Source organism: Coccinella septempunctata, chromosome 1, assembly GCF_907165205.1.
Source record: "Coccinella septempunctata chromosome 1, icCocSept1.1, whole genome shotgun sequence".
NCBI classification, from domain to species: Eukaryota; Metazoa; Arthropoda; class Insecta; order Coleoptera; family Coccinellidae; genus Coccinella; species Coccinella septempunctata.
In genome coordinates, this window is record NC_058189.1 from 21,995,485 (window position 1) to 22,015,436 (window position 19,952).

Here is a 19,952-nt window from a genome sequence, read left to right on the forward strand (position 1 = left end):
TATATTTTATTTCGCAAGATGTATCAAATATTGTAGAACTTCATGATCAATATATAAAATCTAGATTAGAAATTTTATCAGATCTCAATTTCAAAGCCTACTATAAAAAATTTTGAATGCTATAATTGATATGAAAAAACATAGTGTGAAGTCTATTGAGGAAGTAATTAAAATTTTTTGTAATCTCAATTCATCGATTGAAAATTTGATTTTATGTGAATGTATGATATTCATCAAAGACAAAATACTAAATGAAATTCAATATGTAAACTGAATACGTCATAAGAAATAAAATTGATCATAGTTATCTCTCTGTTTGAAAATTATGTCCCCAGAATAATTTGTTATCAGCACAGCATCCTTATAAAGTCATAGGAAAGAATTTCGGTATTCCTGGTTTGTGAAATAGGTCTGAAATTAGGAAATTGAGTATTTGTAATCACCACAGCTCTTGATATGGTCATAAGAAAGAATTTCGGTATTCCTGGTTTATGAAATAGGTTTGAAATTAAATTGAAATTTAGTATATTGTGGGTACTGAAGAAGAAGGAAAAGAAAAAATACACACCCATGTCACTGATATAAAAGCTGAATGAACTGAGCAAATTCATCAGTCGTTGTTGATAAATCAACAAGTGATCTACAAAGTGTTGTGTCAATCTTCGCCAAATCAAATGTGAGTATTACCCGCTTCTGATTGAAAAAATATGGAAATCTATTTTTTCTACCTTTTAGAAAAAAAATGGATCTTGACAAAATTAATGAAATGTTGAGTTAAAAATAAAGAAGTTGTGCCTTTGAACACGTTGGACTCAACTGCATTCATACAATATTGAATGGAAAACTGGTAACTACCTTATATGGAGAATGTATTCTTTTAGAACTTGAAGATAAAAAGTTTTTTTACCAAAAAGAGCAACATCGGTTTAAAAAACACATTTGGATGAGCTGAACAGTCAGAAATATGGCATCAAATTTATTGGAATGTAGGAGATCACAGGACTCACAGCATCAACACCGTTATTCCAGATTGTGTTGAGGGAATAATGAAGGTATGTGACATTTCTTCATTCCATATAGCTATGAAACTTCTTGTTTGTGAGAAAGACATAAATATGATAAAAACTTTGATACGTTTGATAAACAAGCATATTCGTTTATTTCATAAAATATTGCTAATAATGTAGATCATTGACAGAAAATCAAAATTCAAACAGCTTTATGTCATTTGAAACGATATAAAATACAACTGAGATCTTCTATTAATTATAAAGGAGCCGGAATCAGTAGGAAACGAAGCCATCGAGTGAAATGGTAAGATGTTCGTTCATCTTTCAAGTTTAGGATCAGAACAGGCGTAGTAATAAATTCAAAACAAACACATTTCATTGAATTTCTACAAGATGCTTTTCACCTTTTGAAACGAAGAATACAAAACGCTTTCAAGAAAAATGGGATTGTTAATATTAATGCTATTTTTTGTACACAATTCATTAAAAAAAGCGGTAATGAAAAACTTTTGGATTTCAAATATTTTCCAACTAAAAATGAAACTATTGATAACAGTACTTACCTGAAGGAGTGGTACGAAAAAAATATAGTAGAGAGAATAAACATCAAACTCAAATCGTTTCAAGGGAACGAAAGCGGATTTGCACTTCATTCAATATGTCTTAATAAACTTTATAGGGTTTTCACTCCCAATCTCTGAAACAAAATCAATTAAAAATTAAATCAACGATTTGCTCCTGCGTAAATTCTTGCACTAATTTGTCAGGAGTAAATTAACTAGCAAAAATTGTTGCCTGACAATGAACTGAAATTAAATAACGTTGAAATTATAATTCTAAGTGCATTAGAAGTCAATATGAATAAAGTTGAAATAGCAAATGGGGAAGTTCATTTATACGTTTATCTGAAGAAATAGTATGCAAAGGCGCTTTTGTATAAATATCCAAAACTATGATAATGAGTTTTGTTTCATGTGAAGCATCAACGCAGGTTTATATCCAACATTTGACGTACACAATTATAGAACATCGTCCTATCCTCACCCGAGGACTATCTTCAAAACTGATGAAATTGAATTTCCAATAGCATTCAAAGATATATCTAAGTTTGAAAAACTGAATGAATTGTCAGTAAAGGAGTTTTCTCTGCAAATGTATAAACAGAGAAAATTCACGGTGGTTCCCACAGGCATTATTTGTTCATCGAAAATTACAAATAAACATGTGAATTTTCTACTCATACAGAATTATTATCAACCTGAAGATGTTCAAGAAGACAATTCAATCGATAGGGAGATAAAATACCATTTTGTATATATAAAAAATTTATCCAGGTTAATAGCAGCTCAAGTGAACAAGCATAAACGTGAGCTATGGATATTTGATCAGTGCTCGAATTATTTCCCTTCTGATGGAAAGTTGAATAACCATATAAAATTGTGTTCAAAACATCCATCCTGTCGCATAGAGTTTCCTGAAAAAAGTCATATCTCTTTCACTAACTGCCGTTTTAAACAAAGAAGTCCCTTCGATTTATATTTTGATTTCGAATCTTATTTAGAACCTATGAATGAAGTGAAATTCATTTCGATTAGATATCAAAAACATACGCTTATAAGTGCAGGATTTTATTCAAAAAGTATGCATGAAGAATTAATTCCTTAATTTTTTCGACAGTTATACAGGTATCGATTGCATGGAGTGGTTTCCTGCTAAATTAGCGGAATTAGCAGACACTGTATATAAAAAAGTTAAATTTGTAGAACCCATGAATTATTCATATAATGATGATAATGATTATGCTGATGAAACTATTTGTTATACAGAGTGTTTCCTAATTGAATGTCAATATTTATGGGGGTGATTTTTGGGCCCATTTTAAGAAAAAAAAAACTATATGAACATATGTCCTAAACGTCTTTCATTTTGAGATACAGGGTGGTAAAGTTTTCAAAAATAAATCATTTATTATTAATATCTACAATGCCACTTCAGATATTCCAATGAAATTTGTCATGATGTACTATGCATCAAGAGGAATTTTTTAATGTATCACTTTGTTCTTAATTTCCACCAGTAGCATTCGTACGTAATTTGACCTACCTATCTTGGTAGACATTGATGGTACGCCACAGATTTTTCCTGAAATAAAAATTATTTTTGAAATTTCCAATCATTTCTTACCAAAGTTGATACCACCTGTATCTCAAAAGGTAAGACGTTTAGGACATGTTCATATGAAATTTTTTTTTAAAATGGGCCCAAGAATCACCCCCACAAATATTGACATTCATTTGGAAAACACCCTGTATATGTAGAAAAAAATTCACACCAAGCGATAGCATTGTAAAGGATCATAACCATTTCAATGGGAAATATAGAGGACGAGCCCATAATAAATGTAACCTGAATTACAAGAGAAGTTTTGTGATTCCAGTAGTGTATTTCAATCTCTAAGGATATGATGCACACTTCATAATAAAAGAACTGGCTAAACGTGGTTCAGTTTCTCTTTTACCTTTTCATATGGAAAAATATATAAGTTTCACAAAATATGATTCTGAAACCAAAATAAACAGTTCACTTGAAAATCTAGCTTCATATTTGAAATTGAATCAGTATACTGAATTAAAAAGTGTAAAATAGTTCCAGTATTCAAGAGTGGACGAAAGGAATCTGTTCATGATTATCGGCCGATCTCTGTGATTTCGACAATTTCTAAATTTTTGAATCTCTAATATATAGACACCTGTCGTTTCATGTAAGAAATATTATAATTGAGGATCAACACGGATTTATTAAAGGCCGTAATATAGGAATCAATCTGTTGCGGTTTTCCGAATACTTGCAAGTGGGCTTTGAATCCGGGGCGCAAGTTGATGCCATATATACCGACCTAAAAAAAACTTTTGATAAAGTTGATCATTCGTTGCTGCTGCGAAGACTAGCTGAGGTCGGTATAGCGGGAGACTTATTGAGGTGGATAGAATCTTATATTACGAATGGATCCCAATTCGTTGTAGTGAATTGTGTGAAATCGAGGAGAATTTATGGAACATCTGGAGTGCCCCAGAGTTCGCACCTTGGTTTTTTTTTATCATTTACTTGAACGATATAACTTCATGCTTCACGTACGCGAGTTTCCTTTTGTATGCAGATGATCTCAAAATTTTCTTGCTGATCCAGAGTGTGGAAGATTGTAGGCGGCTTCAGCAGGATATTAAAGGTTTTTACGAGTATTGTGAAAGAAACCACCTTTTCCTAAACTTAAATAAATGTTTGAAAATCACATTCAGCAGGAACAAAAATCTGGTAAATCATTATTACCATAGCGTCCGTAGCTTGGTAGTTAGAGCGTCGGCTCGGTAAATTGCAACCGCAAGGTACTGAGTTCGATCCCGGGCTTGGGAAGAAATTTTCTAGTCGATACGGGTATGGGCCACCATTCACTGTTGGGTTCAAATTAACAGTGCTGTGCCTAAGGTGGCGTAAGGACACAGTAACAAAGCCTACACAGAACACAAGTGGTTCTCCGAACTCGTACAAGCTCACGGAGCTTCTGAGGGGTACTTCGGTACCTACGGAGAATCAGGATAATATATAATAGTGTAGTATAGTATATTGGGGATCACCCCGTACGTGAGGTGAACGAGGTGTTGGCTCTGGAATCATGGATTCTAAACTTTTGTTTGATCGGCACATTGAGAGAATAGTTGCAGCGTCTAATAGGATGCATGGGTTTATCATCCGCAGATCTACCGTTTTGTGCAGAAACTCACATACCTCCAGGTTCAAAAAAACAATCCATATACTAACAACTTTATTTCCAAAGAAAAATTATATTCTACACTATAGAACTCTGAAACAAGCTCTTAGTCATGCACTGATACTCAAAAAAATTCATAGAGTCCTTAAATTCAAACAGTCTGCCTGACTCAAAGTTTATATTGATAAAAATACACTTCTTAGACAAGCTGCCTGCAATGAATCCGAAAAGAACTTATTCAAATTGATGAATAATGCTGTATTTGAAAAAACGATTGAAAATATTCGACTACGATATCGAAATGCAACAACGACTACTAACATTTGATAAACCAATATATGTTGTAATGCCAGTATTAGATATTTCGAAGATATGCCTATATGAATTCCACAACGATTATTTTGTACCCACCCTCCAGGATTGTATATTTAACTATGTAGATACTGATAAAGTTTAACTTATGAAATCAGTAATCAAGATCCATACGAGCAAATTAGACAACATTGTCATATTCGAGATGATACATCATACTATCCTCCTGATAATGTATACAATATTCCAAGAGTGAATAAAAAAACTTTTGGACTTAGGAAAGATGAAAATAACGGTTTAATGATGACGGATTTCGTTGGATTTCGAAAATGTACTCTTATTGTGTTGATTCAGAAGAAATTAAATAAATCAAGGGAATAAAAAAGAATGTTGTGAAAAATTCATCATAATAATTTTTTACAGTGCTTACTGAATGATAGTGTAACGTATATTAAACAGAGAAATATAGTTTCTGAATGTCATAATGTCTTCTCACTAGAACAAAGAAAGATTGCTTTATGCTATAAAGATGACAAACGTTACATGATTCCTAATTCCCACAACACACTGCCTTGGGGTCTTTACAGCATTACCCAATAATCAATTGTATGAAAGTCAACAAAAAAATATATTACATATGTGTTAATTGCTAATAAAGTTTTATCCCATCAGATTATGTCATTCATAAACACTATTGGAGAAGGTGCCATAAGAGATTACTTCAGCTACCAACCTGAACTTGTCGAAAAATTTATATATGAATTTCCCCTAGAATTTGAAGAAGCTAACATTCTTTCCAAAATGTGGGTACTTTCGGGTAAATTTATTGCCTTTGTAAAAGGCCAAGCAAAAAAATTTCATGTTATAAATATCCTAGTAGTATAATGGTGAAATATCGAACTACTTCAAGAGAAGCAGAAAATGGTAGTCAACAAATGAAATCTCAACATTCGACAGTAATTTTAAAAGCAAAAATTCAAAATTGAAGGTTTCCCTTGTAGAATAGTTTCCAGTGAAAACAAACAATTTTTTAATAGATGTTTTTTGTTATGTAGACATTTCATTCATACATCATACGGGGAAAAAAATTTGCATTTAGAATCAGGGCTATTGATTGATATGGATTATGGTTATCAATCTGAGTATTGCCTTCTTATAGAAGACTTAAAAAGTACCTACTCGATATCGTACAATCCTCTTACACTGAAATTTCTTTCTATGTGTAAAATCTGTGCAAATCTGACCCTTCAAGATACTCTTGAGCACCCTTTGTTATATTTTTTTAAATTGAAAAGTGATGATTTGAAAACGTATGTTGAAGATATTGAATTATTGTGCTATGAGTCTGTGCCTCCATCAGTGTAATAATAATTGAGATAAAGTTCAAGATTTTTATAAGATTACCACAACACTTTGTTTATTATTTGCTGATTTAAAAAATATGTGTATGTCACCTTCACCACAACTGATGTATTGATGTAATTAAATAAAAGAATCTCCAGAAACCTATGTCTTTCATCACCTAATAAGAGAGAACAATATGAAAACATTTCATAGATTTATTCGAATCCTAAATTGATTGCTATTTATGTGAGAATATTATGGATATGAAAGCAATAGTTATTGAAACACCTTGTAATGATGACAAAATATTCAATAAATATAATTTACAAACTTAATAATTTTTGTTTTTTATATTCATATACTTTAGTATTCCTATGGCATCCTGAAAATCCAAGTTGCTTATCATGAAACAAATTTCCTGCAATACCACGATTTAAATTAGCTATTATATTCTCATGTGTAATATTATGCTCAGGATCAAAATTTAAGGAAATTCCATGATTCTGCATTTCTTCCAATAAGTCACATACCAAGGTAAATTCCCCACAATAAGAAGCTATCCCAAATATTTCATCAGCAAATGCATCCAACGGTTTATAATTCAACCTAATATTAATTCTAGGATAATATATATGAAAATTTTCCAATCTAGTCATCTTTTGAAATGATCCATTTACCGTCTGTTCCGATATTCCTGAACAGTACTGTCAGTATTTCAGAGACGATGCCTATTGGCCCAGTAGTTCGAGTTCTATTGTTATTCGATTGCGGGCCAGTAAAACCAGCAATATCGGAACGGGCCCTTAGTAACATTTGAACGTTCACTTTGTCATATGGCAACAACGGATTTCCAAAATCTTTCAAAATATATTTCACTTCACTCAATGTCACTTCTTGATTCAATATAGATGATTGGAGATCATCGATGAACGCATCACTATTCATTTTATGATCGAAAACTTGCTTTATGATTATCCTCGGTGCAACAAATCGTAAAGTTCTCGAAAAATAGAGTTTGGAGTGAATAATCCTACATCGGATAGAATTCTCAAAAATAATTTACTGTCATGATATACTTGAGCAAAATGCAATCTTTGACGAAGATATCTATGAAATACTTTAGATTAAGGCCCGGTACTTTCACCTTCGAATAAATTTTATTCACTGTCAATAAGTTTCTGTCAAAAAATTTACTATCTGAAGGATACCTTATTTCGGTGCTTTCAGATGAAATTATTTGACGAATAACAATTCTATGAAAACACGATATACTACTTCTCACTGATTAATGTGAAATAAGACACCGCATTGTAGAAATTGCCATAATTCCTACTTAAAAGCAAATATTTCGTGAAAATCACACAAAAAATAAGCATACATCAAGAATTTAAAAAAATTCAACCAATAACGACGTACCGACATTCGATCTATGACAAATGATTAAGTTTCAATGACAGATTTATTCGATGAATAACACTATCTGAAAGCGAAAAGACTGCATTTTTAGTTATCCTACGAATAAGACTTATCTATCGAATAAATTTATCTATTCGCAAGTGAAAGTACCAGGCCTTATTAAACTATTACAGTTCCATTTTTTAAGCGGTTGTCTGGTACTGATTGAGTTAACTTCTAAACTATATTTAGGTATATATCTGTTCTTCCCCACTCATAATCTTCATAAATTCTGTGTTTCATATCATTCATGTTCGTAGGGATAATATGACAAAAGGGATGGTCTTGATCTTTCAACTTCCACTGTCTCCTGGTTTGTTCCTCTAGATTTCTGTACTTTGAAATTTTTTCACTGTGCCTATCTTGAAGATTGTTATTATTTGCAATCGCCACGTCGATGAATAGTGCTCTGTCCTCGTCCTAATCGAGCAATATTAGGTCTGGTCTATTGTGAGTTATTTTCCGGTCTGTGAGAACCGTGCGATCCCAGTAGAGCTGATGTGATGTTCATTTTCCAGCACAGCATCCGGATGGTAATTGTAATTAGGAACCTTTTTCGAACTTAGAAGTTGGTGTTTTAGTGTCAATTCTTGGTGAAGAATCTTGGCAACAGCATCATGTCTATTTTTGTACTCCGTGCCCGCGAACTTCTGACATCCCCTGGTGATGTGCTGGATAGTTTCATGTGTCGCACAGCCATAACGACAGCTATCGTCCTGCACTGAGGGATCCTTGGCGATATATTTCATGTAGTTCCTGGTAGGAATCATCTGATCCTGGATGGCGAGCACGAAGCCCTCTGTCTCAGGAGAATTAAATATTATGACTTTAGCCTTGCGGCTTTCACACTCCTCTCCAGAGGAACATTCACTTACCCCAGATATCTCAGATATAAAAAGGATTAAGCTCTGTTAGAGCCCTTTCCGGGTTTTCGGGCTCGTGGTGGTGGTCGGGTCCAGGTCGCTCCTCGGCTCCCTGCCGTCGGTTGGATTCCTGATTTACCTGCACCTCCTGTCGAAGCAGACGGTGTTCCTCTGCATTCAACATGTACTTGCGTACAGTTCTCGCCGTTCCCAGCAGTACCGCCTTCTGCATGACTGTATAGATATTTTCGTCCTACTGAAGTTTCCTCAAGTTTTCTGGTAGATTCTTCGGTATCAGGCCTGTAGATGAAATGACAATAGGGATGGTCTTTATATCTTTCAGCTTCCACTGTCTCCTGGTTTGTTCCTCTAGATCTCTGTATTTTGAAATTTTTCGGTGTGTCTATGCAGAAGATTGTTATTATTTGGAATCGCCACGTCGGTGAATAGTGCTGTGTCCTCATCCTTATTGAGCAATAAGAGATCTGGTCTATTGTGAGTTATTTTCCGGTCTGTGAGAACCGTGCGATCCCAGTAAAGCTTGTGATGTTCATTTTCCAATACAGCATCCGGATGGTAATTGTAATAAGGAACCTTTGTCGAAATTAGAAGTTTGTGTTTTAATGCCAATTCTTGGTGAAGAATCTTGACAACAGCATCATGTCTACTATTGTACTCCGTACCCGCAAACTTCTGACATCCCCTGGTGATGTGCTGGATAGTTTCATGTGTCGCACATCCATAACGACAGCTATCGTCCTTCACTGAGGGATCCTTGGCGATATATTTCATGTAGTTCCTTGTTAGAATCACCTGGTCCTGGATGGCGAGGATGGAGCCACCTGTCTCGGAAAACAACCTTCCGGAAGTCAACCAGTAGTTCGACGCTGATATGTCGACGTAATCATGGTTGATCTTGTTTTGGTGCCCTCCATGCAAAGGTTTGTCAATCAGTTTCTGCATTTTACTTTCCGCAGAGTGTTCGACGGTTTCCAAGTGGTCCTGCTGTAGCTTTAACGGTGTAGAACTATCAGCAATACAAACTACTCGTTGGAGTTCTGATGAAGCAGCCTTGCTCAGGAAATATTTTCGAAGTCCTTCAATTTCCTGGGACATACGGTTGGACAAATCAAAAATTCCTCTACCCCCAAGATGACGTGTCAGCTCTGTCCGTTCTATTGAGCTTTTGGGGTGATGTTTATTGTGTTTAGTCATCATTGTCCTTATTTTTCTCTGTGAGGCTGCTGAATCGGTGGTGGTCCAAGAGATGATACCGAATGCGTAACTGTTAATGCTGTTAAAACCAGTTCTCATTATCCTTTTCAATCTTCGGGCGAACTCCCCCGTTAATTCTTTCTTCATCTGGGTCTGATTGATTTTTCTTGCCTGTTTTATGCCTAGATACTTGTATGTGTCTCCTTCCTTTAATGCTTCAATTTCTGCACCTTCCTCAAGTTTGAACGTGCCATCTTCTCTTTTCCCTCTCGTTATGTTCAGCAGTCGACATTTTTTTAGTCCAAACTTCATTTTGATGTCTTCCGAGAATCCTTCAACCATATTCAGCATCTGTTGCATTTTTGTTTTTTTTGGTAGATGCGAAGAGTTTCAAATGGTCCATGTAAAGGAGATGTTTCAGTTTCATCATAGTTCTACTGCCCTTTTGAAGGCAAATCCGTAATCCGTAGAATTGAATTTATGAGACAAGGGATTCAGGGCCATACAGAACCATAGAGCACTCAGCGTTTTATTGGAATAGTAATGGAGCCATCTGCTGCTTTCATTTGAAGACTAATTCGCCATGTTGACATGGCGTTTTTCATGAACTTAACAATATTGGAATCCACATTGTAAATCTTCAAGACTGTCAAGAGCCATTCGTGAGGTATATAATCGAATGCTTTTTTGTAGTGTATGTACGCAGCGTAAAGATTCCTTTGCTTGGAGAACGCTTGATTGCAGATAACTGAATCAATTAGTAGTTGTTCTTTGCACCCTCGGCTGTCTTTGGTGCATCATTTCTGTTGCATGGCAATGATGTTGTTCTTTTCACAATGATTATGAATTCGGTTTGAAATACACGATGTGATCAATTTGTACATCGTTGGAAGACATGTTATTGGTCGGTACTTGGATGGGTCTTCTGTATTCCTCTGGTTTTTAGGTAGCAGGTATGTTGTGCCGTGTGTGAGCAATACTGGCAGCCTTTCAGGATTTTCAATGACATCATTTATAGCGGAGGTCAATTTGTCATGCATGATCCAGAAGTTCTGCAATCCTTCAGGCCCAGGTGTTTTCCAGTTGTGTAGTCCTCTGATAGCTGATTTTACTTCTTCAATTGTGATCTTGTCATGCTGCATCGGCTCATATTTTATAGCTTCAGATTTTTCATCTTCAATCCATCCGGTATCTCCATTGAACTGAGGTTTCGTTGATAATTGTTCGGTCCAGAATTGTTCTATGGCTTCCTTTGGTGGTAACTTTCCATTTTCTCTATTCGACGATGTGAGTGACCGGTAGAAAGTTTCTTCGGACTTTTCGAATGAATTATTGTCTCTTTTCCGGCTGTAATTGCTTTTATATCTCCTCAGGCGTTCTGCATACAGACTTAACTTTTGCTTCAGAGTGTCGAGGCAGTGGTGAGCTGTAGCATTCTCCGTCTCTCGTTCTGTGTGTGTCCTGTTTTCATCCATGATTTCTTTGGCAGCTTTCACAACCTTTATTCCGCGATTCCCGTTCAAATACTCCGTCAGTCATTCAATGTCTCTTTTTAGCCTTTCTGTTTTGTGTTAAAGACGTTTCCGCCTTGGTGGCGCGTGTAATTTGTGTAATTTTGGACCATCGTTGTTCGTTCGGCGAATTATTGCTCCTTACTGCACAGTAAAAAACCAGATGCATATATTCCAATGAGCTTCCGTTCAGTAGGTACTCAGGTAAAATGTCCTTATTCAAGATGTCGATTATGAGTGTCAGTTTCTTGGATATATTGAGTCGGGGAGGTGATTTTGCAGCAGGAGCCCGCTTCCTCAACATCTTGCCACCGACGTCCCGCATGCTGTCATGTCCAGCGCCGGCTCGCTCCCCAGGCAGCGACTTGTTTCCGAGGCTTCTTGTTATCACCATTTCCATGGGTTTGTGCTCCCTTTTCTCGGTTCGGGTGAGGGGTAGAGAAATGATCAGAAAGAGCACCCCTATAAAGGATGTGAAAGAGAGAGGAAAAAGGAATGGGACTGCGGACAGCTGGCGTCGCTGGCTGCACCGTCTACGTCGTTACAATGGCTACCCGGCAGGCCATCTACCGGATAGTTGCCAGGCAGGCCAGACATTACACGGGTCAACACCCAATTTGACTTTGACTGCAAAGCATAAAATTTCGATAGTTTAGATCCTAATTAGATGAAAAAAAAATATATGGCATGAAAAAGTTTGCTTCTGTGTTTAGGAGACTGAGTCGATGATATCATTTACAATATCTACAAGCAACATGTGGTGCCCATGGCTTGTCTTGATTCCAAACAGGAAAGTCAAAATATGCTTCATAGGCTTCAGAGAGAACGTGAGATGTCTTTAATTCGTATGTCACGTCACGAATTATAATAAATTGACCACATATAAAACAAAATGCATCAGCATCGTATTTACACTTTCTTGACGACATTTGAAGTTTGTCTGGGCTTGTAAATGTAAACACCCCACTCTCATCGCGCGGTCTTTGTGAATTATCAAAAATTATTAAAAAAATGAAGAATGAGTATTCACACTATAACTATCACAAAAGCAAAGTTCATACTAAAAAAAGGTATTTTCTTTTCGTTTTTGTGCATAATTAACCGGAAAATCCTAGTATAGAAGTTAGGACAAAGAACGAAAGTCGTGTCGTTATTATTATCAATTTTTTTCTGGGTAGATGAAAAAATACAAGTACAACAAAATTTCCTTTTGGAAACCTTGAAAGTTGAAACTTTCCGTTGACTAGATAATTTAAGAGTGCTTCTAAGGTAGCACTATTATTAATGTAGTTTTATTTCTGAAGCAAATCGAACGACTATGTTATCGATAGGGAAATTGAGATAACTGATATTCAGATAAGGAAGTGAATTTGTATAATCTCTCATGAAATCCTCTTTTTCTAGAATACCTAATGGCACCATTACACATGCAGCTGATGGAACCGGGATATTTTCCAATGCGCAAAACAAGAAAAATAAATAGATCTTGAGCAACAATCTCTGTCTCTTCTATGTTTTCAAGTAGGATGAAGTACATAATATTCAATTACATCTATTTGTAGTTTGTCTGAATAATTATTGTTCTATTATTATGCTAAAATCTAAATATTATATTGTATGAACATTCGAAAAAATGAACTGAATATAAACATAATTGTTTTTTTTTTCATTGTGGTATAATAATATGCTAGAGTTTAAATTGCCCTATTGTTATGAGGCTGAGTATTATATAAAGTTATATTATTGCAATGAATATTGACTTTCGGAGTTTTTGAAATACACTGCGCAAAAAAATTAACGCACATTCTGAAAATCTCAATTTTAATGAAAGTTAACTCTACATTGACTTTATAACTTGTTTTTTCTGTTCTCTCGGGAAGGTTTTGAACGAAACAAGACACATTAAATGGAAGAAAAATTCAGGATTTCACCGAATCTTATGTGAAAGAAGAGAAATGAACAATTTTCAAAATACTGAAATGCTGATAAGTGATTTGATACTTGGTATTTCCACCCCTTGCGTTAATTACAGCTCGTCAATGACGGTTCATACTTAAAATGAGTGATCTTAAAATGTTCTGATCTAATCCTTCCCAGATTTCTCCGAGTTGGATCCTGAGTCATTAAGAGTAGCTGGATGATTTTCTGAACTTCTCAGCCCCCTATTGAGGTTGTCCCAAACCTGCTCAATCGGATTGAGATCTGGACTTCTTGCTGGCCATTCCATTCGAGAGACTTCAACCTCTTCAAGGTACTCCTGAACGATGCGAGCTTGATGGGGTCTGGCATTATCGTCCATAAAAATGAAATTTTCATGTATGGAGCAAATGGCACTACATGCTCTTCAAGAATGTTCCTTATATACTTATCAGCATTCATAGCTCCATTATCAACGACCACTAGGTCTGTGCGAGCAGTCAAAGATATTCCACCCCATACCATAATCGATCCTCCCCCGAAACCAGTAGTATTCAGGAAATTGCACTGAGCATATCTTTCATGTGGACGTCTGTATACAAGGGAACGTCGATCACAATGATAGAGGCAGAATCTAGACTCATCTGTGAAGAGAACACTTTCCCAATCGGCCTCTTCCCAATGGATATGCTCTCTAGCAAAATCCAAACGCGCCCTTCGATGGGCTGGGGTAAGAGCTGGGCCTCTTGCCGCGAAACGAGGCCTTAAATCATATTCTCTGAGGCGATTTCTTATTGTCTGAATGCTAATTTGCACCCCATGAGTGTGCTCAAGCTGAATTTGAAGGAGGCGAGCGGTTGCAAACCGTTGTCTCAACGAAGAAACTCTCAAGTAACCTTCTTGAATGGCAGTTGTTACCCGTGGTCTACCCTGTCCTGGTCTTCGGACATTCATACCTGTCTCCCTGAATCGCTGCAACATTCTGGACACACTTGTATGGGAAACTCAAAACCTTTCTGCAATTCTTGTGTATGTCCACCCATCTTCTCGCAAAACTACCGCTTGAGCACATTCCTCTTGGGTCAAATTGCGTGTTTCGCGTTGCATAGCGATCGAGTGTAGAAAATCAAACGAAAGAAAAACTATTGATCACTAGAGTTGATCGAGAACAACTGATTTTAGAATGGAGCCAATACATTCAAAATCTGATATTATCATCTTTTTTTATTCCTGCTGGGAAAAAACATCTGTATTGAAGAAAACCGTTGAAAGTGGATAACATATGCATGCATAATTCTGATGAAAATAATTATCATTGAGAACACCTTCAGTTGTAGAATAAATTTGAGATTTCCATAATGTGCGTTAATTTTTTTTGCGCAGTGTATGTGAGAATTATATACGTACAGGGAATCCCGATAAACTGTACATACTTCATACAGTGATTGGTGACGTTCAAGCGGTTCCAAAAATACCCCACATGATGAGCTTTACACCGTTCGTTTAATTGATACAGAGCGATTTCCAGTTTTGGGTCATATTTTCGAAATCCTTCATTCCACAAATGAATCATGACAAATTCATGAAATTTGGTATACGGGAGTACCACATAAATCTCTATTTAGATGAGGTGAGAGGTTTTCAACTTCCAGGGCTGGACTTAAATTTTCGAATATTTTCAGAAATCATGATGAAAATCACCCTGTACGAAGGAAATTGAAAAAACTGATATTCTTATTCAAACTACACTATATACCCTTCTATATAGTCTCATGAAACTTCATAGCTCACCCACAAATTCTGAGAAAAAAATTGTTAATGCAGACACTTGGAAAGTGCAATGAATAAACTTCACTGGTTTTCTGCTCGAAGATTATCCGCTCTCTGTTTTTCCATAGAAACAATATAATTTACTTTAAATACAGGGTGGACTTTTCAAAACGAAACAGACCAAACAACCACCTTAATTGTTGAGGAAAGTAATTACCAATAATAATTATTTCGTTGTCTAATGATGACAATTCACTGATACCATCGTAACCACAGAATGAATTAGTCAAATAATTGATGATTTCACATAGCATGGTTAGCGGAATGACTGGTACTGTACGAAATTCAAATTGAATATCTCGAAAATGAATGCATTAAATGAGAAAAAAATTAATATGCTGAATTCAGGATGAAAAGGCCTTTCAAATGAGGTATCACTCCCCTTATCTTTTCTAATAAAAATTTAGGGGTTGGTGTTCTAACACCAAGGGTTGAAGCGATATACTTGTGAATTTGACCTTAAAAGTTGTCCCCCTGGAAACAAAAATCAACGTGTCCGAGCATTTTTTCGAAATAAATTTAGTCCGCCCGTTATCTCGTCTGTTTCGTTTTAAAAAGCCCACCATTGTATATGAATGTTTTTTATGATTGAACAAAACCTGTTTTATTCGTCGGCTTGATTTTAAATGAGGGTAACCTTTCAAGTATTTCGATAATAACATACTAATTTTCATCTGTAGAATATGCCCACATGATATTCATTTATGGATTCTGCGGTGGTAATGGAAGAAATTATTTTTTTCGGATTCCAAATTACCAGCCTTTCTCATCAGCCTTCAGGTATTGTAGGGAATATGGAAAATTTCCAGATTCGAAACCCCGTCGGGAAGCTATGATTAGTGATAACGAAAATATTCTGGAAATGGTTGAAAACAATCCAAGGTGGCACAAAAAACAGGAGTTTCGCAAAAAGCAGCATGTTAAACCCAACTTCGAAGAACTCCCATCCATGCCATTTTACCAGAGTTCAGCGTTTGGAACCTGGTGATTTTGGACCAAGACTCTGTTTTTCAAATTGGCATGTTGGGAGAAGGTGGACAATTTCTAGAACAATGTTTACTGACGAGCCTGAATTCAACAGAGACGGTATAGTAAATATGAGAAATCTGCATGTGTGGGACTGAGAAAATTCACATGCAAAAACTCAAAGGCATTTGCAATATAGATTTCCTATTAATATGTGGTGCGGTTGTTGATGACCAATTGATTGGACCTAATTTTTTTGATGGACCGTTGAATGCGCAAATGTATTGTGACTTCTTCACTAATCGTTTACCGCAATTATTGGGTGATATCAATCAACGCGTACTTTATTTTCAACACGAGGCCCTACGCCCCAACAAAGTTTGCAGGTCCGAGAATTCTTGAACGATCATTTCAGAGGCACTGTTTTTTTTGTTCTACTTCATTTATCAAGATGCAATCGAACTCTATTGGTTTTATCCCACAGGTTATCATATTCCACATTCTTCTGTACAGGTTTTCCTTTGAAATAAAGCCGTAAAAAAATTCACTCACCGAGTGCCTGTATTCACTTTTTTTTCTCAGAATTTGTTGGTGTGCCATGAAATTTTATGAGACTTTATTGAAGGATATACAGTGTGGTTTGAATTAGCACATCAGTTTCCCAACTTTTCTTTATACGGGATGATTTCCATCATGATTTCTGGAAATATATGAAAGTTTAAGTCCTGCCTGGAAATTGAAAATCTCTCACCCCATCTATTTAGAGATTTATGTGGTACTCTTGTATTCCAAATTCCATAAATTTGTGATGATTCATTTGTCTAATGGAGAATTTTGAAAATTGTCCCAAAACTGGAAATCGCCCTGTATCAATCAATCAAACGGTGTGAAACCCATCATGTGGGGTATTTTTTGTCACCTATCACTGTATGAGGTATGTACAGCTTATGAGGATTTACCCTGTATAATCTATGAATAATTTTTGTTTCAAGTATGAATATGGTTTCAGCTTGATAAGCAAGAATCAATAATTCCAAACGGGCATTATTGATACTTGCACCGACTCATTTAAGGCCACCTTAAAGTTAAGGCTTTATTATTTATCTTATTTCTTTAGCAATATAGCCATTACTGAAATGAGAATGACGCAATGTTAAGCCTGCCTTAAATAAGTCGGTGCAAACGAGCGTTAGTAATCCTTCACCTCTTTACGAGTATGTCCACTGCAGCAAAATGGTTATTCTCTGTAAAACGTACCACCAATCCAGAAAGCTTATAATATTAGATAAAATTAACATCAGAGCTTCATGTAAATACCGATAATTTGTTATTTTTCATATGAACATGAAAACATGAAAATACCTGTAATCTGTACTTGTTATGCAATAAAAATTTAATGAATAATATTATGTGTTTGTTCCCATTTGACGTTTAAAAACGACATTATTCAACGCATAGCAGCAAGTAAGTTGACGTTTATCCATTCAGTGAAATAAATTTCTTTTTACTCACAAGTGGAAAAAATAATACGAGCGTGAGTAGATAAACGTCATCTTGGTCTTGTTGCCATGGATCCAATAATGCCCTAGCAACAATAAATCGAAGCGATACCTTTCATGTCATCTTTTCATAAATTAAATAATTCTCTGGAAAGGGTTATCATTTCAATCCTAATCAAAACGGAATAAAATTTCTTATTCCATTTTGACGTTTAATTAAAGTCAACATTGCCTATAGCAACAAGGGTAAGTTGACGTTGATGTCGTTGATCTAGTCAGTGAAATGAATTTTTTTCCACTCACAAGTGCAATAAAATAGGATGAATATGAGCGGATAAACGTCATCTTGCTGTTGTTGCTATGGATTGAATAATGCCCTAGCAATAATCAATCTAAGCGACACCCTTTATGTGTTTCCATTAATTAGATAATTCTCTGGAAAGTGTTATCATTTGATTCCTTATCAAAATTGAATAAAATTTTGTATACAACTATACTTCATTCAAATTTATTTTAGCAGTCGGTTGGCCATGGAAATTTGACACATTTCACTCTGTATAGTACGAAAATGTGGGGTTATGACGCTTGTCAAAACATTTTTGGGTTTTAAATCAACGCTATGTTGCCCGTTCTACGTAAAAGTTTCTGTTATTACGTATTTTATCACAATGTCGAATCTCTTCGGAAAATATGTGACGAACATAATTGAAGTTTATACAAAATGTTTGAAGACATACCAAATCCAGTTATTCGCATGGAAAATACAAGAGATCAGTATAATATCATAATATGCACTAGCGTGAGGAGAGTTAATGTTCGTTATCTTCTTTGGTTTACATCATTTGAAGATTTCAAAAATATTAACTCGAGGATGAAATGCATATGATGCGGGAATGGGTATCTCCCGAAGGAATTAACAGATAATTACATGAATGTTAAATTCTTCAACGAAAATCATCGTGCATCAATATAAGTAAAATGAATTGAAGGAAGTTTCAAGTTAAGATGAATTTCACATGAATAAACAAGTAACAGGGCGACTTGCGCGTATTTGTGGCTTTTCATCTTAATACATTGATGTACCTAATAATAATTATTATAGGTATTTATTAGTACCTTAAGACATTTACATTGTATAGGACAAGTCAAATGAAAAATAGAAAAATCCATTTTAAGGAACTTATTCTCCGATGACATTTATCGAAAATCCTGTAGTAAACTTTTCGCATTATTTCACTCAAACATAAAATTCTCAAATGTCACCACTTTTTTGGGTCTCCCAATAGAAGGAAATTCTTTGTCATCCTTTTCATTCACAATCTTTCTGATTGTGGAAATATCCAGCTGAAATATATGTCGGATTCAGATGATTTAGATGAACATTATATAAATTCTCTTACATTGAATATGTTCGCTACCGTCTGACGTATTGTGGATTTTAGAATATCATTCTATTTGAATGATATTGAATGAGCGGACCTGAATTCTAAATAGCACTTCCTGAAACCCTGCCTCTTTTTTCAATATCTTTCGGCATTTTCGTAATAAAAATTGATATTAGTTGTGGCAACGGCGTTATGACATTAACGACATTTCATGAGTGCCAACCTAACTTCGTTCTAGTTATAAAAACTTGAGAAAATCATTTCATGGCCAACCGACTGCTAAAATAAATTTGAATGAAGTATATAAATTTTTATTCATTTAGCCTACTCGCCCTTCGGGCTCGTGGGTTAAACTTTCTTTTCATGAATAAACATTCATTTAACTCACTTGTTATATAAATAACTAACTTTCCTATAGAAAGGAAGTTGAGTGAATTATTATCAATAGGAAATTGAATATTTGGGAAAAAATATTGAACAATATATAGAAATCAGAATTTTTAATTGATATGCTTGAGGAGAGTACTGAAAGTTGTGTAATCGACATTAACACTTCACATAAAAACACTTCAACTGTTATTGAAATATGCTTTGACTGCTTTGAGTGTTTTTCAATATAGCATTCAATGCAAGAAAAAATATACCACTTTGTTCTATTCTCATCTTTCAATCTTCACATTATTTAAAAACATGAGCACATTCTGGAATTTATCTTTTCTTCTCATGAATCTTTCTATTTGGAATATTCCATATAGGTAACTCCTTTTTTGATCTAACTTCTTTGTCAAGATTCTGCCAAGAATTTGGTGTGTACTGAACTTTATTATGAAATGAATTTGAATCATTTTTCGAAGATATCTCCACTTCAACTTTCTGTTT

The 19,952-nt window shown here is 35.2% G+C and overlaps 1 protein-coding gene across 3 annotated transcripts in view; it reads left to right on the forward strand.

Annotated features, from left to right (window-relative positions):
* LOC123319422 (G-protein-signaling modulator 2) overlaps positions 1-19,952 on the forward strand; it is a 174,277-nt gene that overhangs the window by 137,051 nt on the left and 17,274 nt on the right. Inside the window, exon 9 of one of the 3 annotated variants that reach the window (XM_044906401.1) lies at positions 12,881-13,130. The exons of the other annotated variants lie outside the window; for them this stretch is intronic. Coding sequence (XP_044762336.1) covers positions 12,881-12,959 — 79 coding nt within the window. The 3' untranslated portion in view covers positions 12,960-13,130. Of the gene's footprint in view, positions 1-12,880; positions 13,131-19,952 lie in introns of those variants that run through there. 3 annotated transcript variants of the gene reach the window in all.